Below are 8,608 nucleotides of genomic sequence, written 5' to 3' on the forward strand. Positions count from 1 at the left end.
TAGGATCGCTAGCTAGCTGAAATCCATCGCAAGCCTGCCTGGTGAACAGCCGGCAGTTGACTTCTGACGTCAGTCGGTTCAAAGTGCAAGGCGCTGCAGCTGGTGGCACCGACGCACAAGGTCAGGCACCCGACGACACTGGCGTGGTGGACCTCCGGTGACTGGAAGCTGCCCCACCATCCTCTTACCGGCATGCCGAACGCCTTTGGCGTACTGGATTCAACGTAAGTGGAGAACAGGATCAGCAAGATCAGCAGCCTCCGGTAGCGTACTTTCGACTTGAGTTTGGCCAGCCCTCCAGCTGAATGACGGAAAAGCATATCGGCGACTGGGCGGTGTTCAAAATGCTCGAGCTCTCTGAAACAGCGACAGCGGAACTACGGGTCTACCTCGCCACGGAACGTTGGCTGAGCCTAGTGTACGATAGCTCAGGCGAGGAGCGATATTTGGTACGTGTTTCCCGGGGCAGGGTCGCAAGGCGAGTGCGTGGATGATCGACCATACAGGCAGTTGTGTCGCTGGGAGTTTCCAAAACACCAGGCTTTATTAGCCTCAGGAAACAGGGAGTGCAACAGCGCATTAAACTTACTATTCGCCATCTGTGGATCATTTAGGTGTTTCTTTCACTTTCAAGCGAATTCCGCAAATGCGGCAGCTAGATTCTAGTACGATTAAGTACAGTTCTGACAAACATAGTTTTCCTTACATTAATGGGAATAGTGTGATTGAAAAATACGACCTTTCAAGCCCACGAGATCTGAAATGACAGGAAAAGTTGCCACTTCTGTTCTTGCCCTCGCACGTAACCCTATGTTCTAAAAGAACGCCAGCCACGGAAGTAGTATTAGCCCCCCGTCCGCCATCCATGATACCACACACTTGTGCCAGACTGCGCATGTTTCAATGGCGTACGAAGAAACACCCTAAAACCATGCTGCAGTATTTGGAGCAGGTTACCAGCTGAGCACACCTTCAGCTCTCGTTGAAACCCTTTATGTCAACGATGCGCTTCTCACTAAAATCGTTGTTTGAGTGGTCGCAAAATACGAACGCGTATTTTTTCCGGCCCTCTTAGAACTGAGAGCTTCTTGAAAAGCCTGAAATAAGTAGCCCTACCGTCTTTCTACGCCTGTTAAAGAGAGTCACCGACCTTTTGAAACATATTTCAGCGACATGCTCAGGTGAATCCTTAGAATTTGTCAATGATATTAACATCCCGTGCTCGGTTGGGGATCTGAGACAACCGCTCCTTGCCGGGAGTTTGACTTTCCCCCTAGGATCTTCTAGGAACTTTCAGACGTCGCATGAAAAAAAAAACAAGAACACTGCTCCGAATGTCTCGTCAAATCATAAATAATGCATGCCAATTTTTGACTTTGCGTCAAATTTGGGGGTAACCGGTGGTTGCGAAAAGTCGCTCTGATAGATGAAGTAGTAACACTTGCAGCGGCGAGAAGTCTTAAAAGTGCAAGGAGTCCATTCCGACCATTACTTTCTCCCACATGGGCCAGGTCAGATCAGGTCACTACTCAGTATTGGTCTGCCAGTAGCCCACAGTAACGATACTTTTATTCGCAAAGTGTACTTTATGTGTATCTGATTTAGCGTTTATAGTGCGTTTACACAGTTTATATTTAGTTCTATAATATAGTTATAGCTTATATTTAGTGTTTATACTGTTAAGTGTATCTGATTTAGTTAGTTCATATCGCAATGTGTATCTGATTTAGTATATTTTATGAGGCACAGATGCGAGGAAACGTATTCCAGACACAGAAACACCATTTCAGACTGGCTTAGAGGATATCTGAGGTCCGCTTAGGCCAAATTCATAAACCATCGAAATAAAATACTATAAACGCTTACCGGGTCTATGTGACCAATACCATCTTTTCTTGGGTCAGAAATAGTGCGTTATGACGTCTACAAGTACTCAAAATCGCATAGCTGTTCTCCACATTATACATAATCCCTTCGACGCTTGACAATGCAATAAACTGAGAACAGGTACCTTGGCACACGAAATTAAACATCATCATCTTTACAACACATGATGAGATGGTCACACTCTGGCTGAAAACTAAACCTGAACTACATAATTTTTGGAGAGCAGGTGCGGAAATGCACACATTGTCACTATTTCCATACAAATGTTGACATGGAGTTACCTTGCACTTGCCAACATATATGTATTCTGGTAAGTGTTAACTGGTGAAAAAAACGAAACAAATATAGAGAAATTATCTATATATCTATATATCATATATATATATATATATATATCTATATATCTATATATATATAGCAAATGTCCAGTCATGATTTTGGGGTCGGTCAACACCCGGTCCGTCAGGGGCGCACAGTCCGCGCGTATGGTGTCGTCAGCGTAGAAGGCGGCCATGAGTCAGGTATCCACATGGATTGTTTGTAAGCAAAATGAAAAATGTTAGGACCCGATGATCGAGCCCCGGGGCAACACCATATGACTCGGGTAGACAGAGCCGCCCTTCACTTACCACCTGCCGACCTGCGACCACTCAAATATTTCTCATACCATTCCACACCGGCAACACCATACCAAGACAACTTGGTGAGGTGGACGATGTGGTAAACGCTATCAAACGTCTTTAAGCGATCGATCGCAGTTAACGACGATGCGAGACCGTCGTCGGTGTTGTTGACCAGACGTTCGACTGCGGCGAGCACGGCATCCTCGGTTGAGTGGCGTGACCTACAGGCATACTGGAGTGGGTGCAGTAGCCCTGTCGCGTTCAAATATTCCGTTAGCTCTACTCGAGCTACTTATGCTAAGATGTTAGAGAACGCAGTGATCAGAGATATGGGCCCGTTGGTTTACGGTACAGCTGGATTACGTAACTTTGTAATAGGTTTGACGCATGCCGTCACATAATATGTACTTATCAGGCCTTAATAGTCATGGAGAGAAGATAAGGTACAGACGGGGAAAATTGGGGAAAATATAAATGGTGGCAGGTATAAGCGTCATACTATCATCCCCATATTGACGAGAATGGGCAAGAAACAGTGTTGACAACACACAACAACAAAAAACACCACACACACACACACCACACACACACACACACACACACACACACACACACACACACACACACACACACACACACACACACCACACAACACACACACACACACACACACACACACACAACACACACACACACACACACACACACACACACACACACACACCCACACACACACACACACACACACCACACACACCACACACACACACACACACACACACACAACACACACACACACACACACACACACACACACACACACACACACACACACACACACCACACACTACACACACACACAACACACACACACACACACACACACACACACACACACACATATATATATATATATATACGCTGGGATTTATTTACCAGAATCCTTTCTCTGATGCATATTTGATAAATCGCGCCGGCTGCACACGCTTCGATGACAAATTTTCAGGCCGCCTCTCGCCAAACACATGCCACCAAACCGCACACGTTCTCCGCCACTCAACAGCCAGAACCAGTACTGGGCCCGATGCATTGCTCCACGGTAAAGAAATAACCAAAAAAGGCTTCCGGCCCCCCCCAACCTGGGAAAAGTTCCGCAGCACCTTTCAGTCAAGATCTTTGTCGTTTGAGAGAATGCGTTTGTAGTGCGGTCGCGCTGGCGCTCATAACGAAGCGTCGGTGTGAGTGGGCTTGGCTTAGTTATCACCGGTGACTGTGCATGATCAGGTAGACGCACAGTTCAGATTCCGTTGCCGATTTTCGCTACTCTACCATCGCTCACACCGAGCGATGGTGGGGCCGCTATTATCCTGTCTACCTGGCGCTCTCGCACCTCGTGAGAGTCTGCTTCCATCGCATCCGATGTGTACGGGCAGCAGGCGTTCGGACCCCATGGAGTGTGGGACCACCCTCGATGGCGAGCGCCGCGGCGCCGCCGTTGGCCCGGATGGTTCCGCCGCGCTCACGCCCAGCATCGGCGAGATTGCCGTTCCGCCTGGCGATCGCGGGACAAGTGCTGTAGGGTTTACCCGCCGTTGTGCCGAATTCCGTGGTGGGCGTTCAGGAGCGCAGTGTGTGATACTGTCGTGGGGTGGACGTCGGCACTCCCGGTGCGGCGGTGATGCTGCCGGTGTCCGAGGGTATGCGAGCTGCGTATGTGGCGCTGACGCACGAGTCGCTGCCGAATCTGCACCGTGCGAAGCGTGATATTTGCCCTCGGCTACCCTCGCCATTTTCACGGTCACGGTCACGCAGAGGGATGAATGGCATTAGTACTCGCCACGCTCAGATACATTGGGCACAGAGAAGGGTTGGACCGGCAGCGCCGGCACGCGGTCGTCACCCGAAGCCCACCTTTTTGAGACGGTGGTGATCTCATGACGAGCGCAGACGCACCTGAGCGTGAGGAGGGCGGTGACAGCGGCGGTGGTGCGGGTCAGGCTGGCGTCGGTGCCGGCCCGACGGCCACTAACCATCGGAGCAGTGGGAACGGGCCGACGACCGCTGACCGTCGGAACAGTGGGAACGGCCCGACGACCGCTGACCGTCGGAGCAGTGGGGAACGGCCCGACGACCGCTGACCGTCGGAACAGTGGGAACGGCCCGACGACCGCTGACCATCGGAACAGTGGGAACGGCCCGACGACCGCTGACCGTCGGAGCAGTGGGAACGGCCCGACGACCGCTGACCGTCGGAACAGTGGGAACGGCCCGACGACCGCTGACCGTCGGAACAGTGGGAACGGCCCGACGACCGCTGACCATCGGAGCAGTGGGGAACCGGCCCGACGACCGCTGACCGTCGGAACAGTGGGAACGGCCCCGACGACCCGCTGACCGTCGGAGCAGTGGGAACGGCCCGACGACCGCTGGCCATCGGAACAGTGGGAACGGCCCGACGACTGCTGACCACCGCAACAATTGGATGCGAGCCAGCAGCCCGGCCGCCAGTGCCGATCCAAGCACTGGGCGCGGCGCGATGACCGACGCGGCCCCCGCCGGCGGGGCACGCGGCCGTACGCGAGGACTGGGCATGCAGGTGAGAGCCAGGTGTCTTGCCACGGTGTCGCAGGTACTGCATTACGTTCCACTGATACATGATGGGGACGTCACTGAGCAGCTGGTCAAAGGACCGCCCGTGAAAAAGTGCGGAGAGCGTGGGTAAGAGCCTGATGTTGTTTCGTTGTTATCCTCGGCGAATAACTATTGATGCCAAGAAGCCGAAAAACTCGTGAATGCGTCGTCACTTGACCCAAAAATCAATTTTCATTCATTTTAGCAGGCAGTTAAATTTCGATTTTGTGCGCTGGCAGCTTTGTCGGGTCCTCAATGCCACCAGGATGAACGCCGCCAGCCACCTCGGCAGTCAGCAGCCACATGCTCCGAGAGATGGCGCCCTTTTCAGTCAGTGCTAAAGCACCATACGTTGGAGAGCACATGTGTAAATTGAATAAAAACGCTTTTTGCTTGCTTTTCGTCCGTTTGCTGACGTTGGGAACTGCATATTGAAAGGGAACCCGGCCGATTTAGAGGCGAATTGTCGACTCACTAGAGATAAACGTAAATTATTGAGCGTGTGTATCAGCACGATAGAGAGCATGTGCTCCACCCGCTTTAGAATTTATATGTTGGTCCTTTCACGCCAAATCAACCAACCGATGTCACCCGACCCCGTGGCATTTGGACGAAAGATCGGCTAGAACAATGAAACAGATCTTGCTTACACAAACAAACACACAAATAAAATTGATCTCATGGTAGCCTCTGTTTTCTGTTTTGGTTGCAAAGTAAAAATAACAATAACACGAAGAAGACTGTGTCACTTGTGAACAAATAAGCTATATGCCGAGATTTGTGGGAGATCACGATAATATGGGCTTTTGCCAACCTTGTGTTGCCCCTCTGGCAAGGTCATGCGGGAGACACTCGGCCCAGGGCAGTGGCCGCCGACGGCGGACGGTGGAGGGCCCAAGTAAGGAATATATGACAGAAGGGTTTTCATTCTGTGGCTTGATTTCTAAAGGAGAATTTCCAGATGTATGGGTTTTGTCACACTGCTTTTGACAGTTTCAAGCTTCCGAATTTCCTTCTGTCTAAAATGCTGCCACAAGTCTTATCCCTTGAAAATCAGCCAGTGAAATGATGGCGCATACAAAATTTATCGCGCTGTGAACCATCGATTCGCTTTCAAGCTCTCACCAACCTATGTCCAGGCGGTATTTTGGGATTTGCCCCGTGTAGGCAGATGCCTCCTCAATGACCCAAAATGATTATCCGCGCGTGGAATTTGGCCTCCCCAGGAAAAACAATATTCAATTGGACAAATAATTATGGCGAGCTGGACAGCCTTATTTGCCGAATGACATAGACGGGTCGAACACGCAAGATTGTGCGCCAGTGAGAAACAGCTCTGGGAGCATATCTAGCAAAACAGCCATGGCATCTGAATAATGAACAATAACAACCTCCATCTTTAATCCTTCCTCCCCGTCGTTGGGGTTGCTTTCCAGAAAAATTCCTGCAGTACATCCTGAGCTTGCCCCCCCCCCCTTACTTTTATAACGTTCCTACGCCTATGACTGCTGAACATGTTTCATAAACCAGTTTGGTATGTTTGATGAACCAATGGGGTACGTTACATGAACCATTGGGTTACGTTTGATAACCCCCTGGGGTACGTTTGATGAGCGAATGAGGTACGTTTGCACGCGGTGACGGTTTCCAAATGGCATATCCCATCAAAATTGAACACAATAGTGCAACCATGCTGGTCAAGGTGCTTGTCAAAAATTGCATTACTAGATGGCGCTGGAGGGTTGCGCTCGCGTTTGCGCATGATGAATGGAATGTCACCACAAAAATTATATTATCTGCGGCGTCTCATCTTTTCCAGATACCAGCATAAAAATCATTTCGATTAAAAAGAACAGCCTTCATAGCATGTTTTCTTGCTTGCAGGTGTGGCCTCGGTGGTCGTCGGCCAGCAGCCGCTGGCCTTGGGCCTGAACTTCGGCATGCACAGCGTCACCCCTCATCCAAGTGCCGGACAAGCCCGACGGCTTCCTCAGCGCCGACCAGCTCAACTGGTCCATAGCCGCCACGGCGCTGGGCGCCGTGCTGGGCAGCCTGCTGAGCGCACCGGTGGCGCCCGTGTTGGGCGCGCGGCGCATGCTGCTGCTCACCATGCCGCTGTGCGCGCTCGGCTCGATGGCGGTCGGCCTCGGCGGCCACTTCGGCTGGACACTGAGCGGCCGGGCGGTCATGTTCGCGGCGCTCGGCATGTCCGAGGGCGGCGTGCGTGGTTATGTGTCCGAGATTGTGCCGCCTACGCGCCGTGCTCTGTTCACAACCCTGTTGAACTTTATGGTGTACCTATGCCAGGTGCTGGCGCTGGCCGTGGCGCCGTCGCTGCACTGGCAGGTGCTGTTCATCGTGGCAGGCGTGGTGCCTGCCGCACTTTGTCTCTTCGGTCTCCTCTTCCTGCCCAACTCGGCCAAGTGGCTGCTCTCGCGCGGCCACTCGGAGGAGGAAGCCTTGCGGTCCATCCGGTTTTTCCGTGGCGCGCAGGTGGACGCCGCTGCCGAGGTGCGCACGATCCACGATTCACTGCAAGACGGGCGTGGAGACGGCGCCGCACTGCCCGTGTGGACCCTACTGCGGGAGCGGTTCACGCTGCACCCGCTGCTGCTGGCCTCCGTCCAGATGGTGTTATACGTCTGGTGCGGCGGCGCCACGCCGACGCTCATCACCGCCTTCGTGCTGGCGCCTGTGCGGCTACCGCTAAGCGAGTACCAGCGAGCCACACTCCCGGCCGCGCTCGTCTGCGTCCCCGGCGGTATCATTATAGAGAGATACGGCCGGCTTCCGGTGCTGTGTCTGGGCGGCGCGCTCTCCACCGTCGGCTGCTGCGCCATGATCGCCGCGTACTTCTTTCTCGCAGCGGAGTCGCAGGAGCGTCTCGGCTGGATTGTGCTGGCGGGCGGCGGCCCTGGCGGCGGTGGCCTATGTTGGCTTGCTCGGCAATGTTCGTATTCAGCTACGCCACAGAGCTGCTGCCCAACAAGACGCGCACCTTGGCCTCAAACATCCTCATCACTGTCCTGTTTGTCAATGAATTCTTGTTGACGAAAACGTACCCACTCATTAAAGAAGGGGTCGGTCTGGGTTGGGGCTTCATCATTCACATCTTGGTGAGTGTGTGTCAAGTATTGTTTGCCGCACTTTGTCTCAAGGAAACAAAGGGTCTCTCACTGGAAGAGATTCAGAACCTGTTTCAGAACGCTGAACAGGTAACTAGGTTGTCATTTGATGACGTTGCGTCACCGCCAATATCCAGACCATTGATGTCCCGCGTTGATGAATCGCAATGAAAAATCGCATTCTTCTCCTGGCAGCACATCAATGGCCCAGAGGATTTAGAACCGGCTCATGATGATGCAGGTTTCATTGCCACATCACCACCTTGCGATTGGATGTACAGAGAAAGGACTCTCCCTACGGCCGTGTTTATCGCCCAAGCTAACGTGCATGTGTCTACCATG

The 8,608-nt window shown here is 52.3% G+C and overlaps 1 protein-coding gene across 1 annotated transcript; it reads left to right on the forward strand.

Moving 5' to 3' along the window:
- Positions 1–7,346: 7,346 nt before the first annotated feature.
- Positions 7,347–8,073, forward strand: LOC119093031 (sugar transporter ERD6-like 9; the record flags this gene model as incomplete). The annotated part of the gene is made up of 1 exon (XM_037215923.1): positions 7,347–8,073. A coding segment is annotated over exon 1 (727 nt), but the record flags the coding sequence as incomplete, so codon positions are not given.
- Positions 8,074–8,608: the final 535 nt, after the last annotated feature.

The sequence above is a fragment of the Pollicipes pollicipes genome, unplaced genomic scaffold (genome assembly GCF_011947565.3).
Source record: "Pollicipes pollicipes isolate AB1234 unplaced genomic scaffold, Ppol_2.1 Scaffold_388;HRSCAF=434_pilon_pilon_pilon, whole genome shotgun sequence".
NCBI lineage: Eukaryota > Metazoa > Arthropoda > Thecostraca > Pollicipedomorpha > Pollicipedidae > Pollicipes > Pollicipes pollicipes.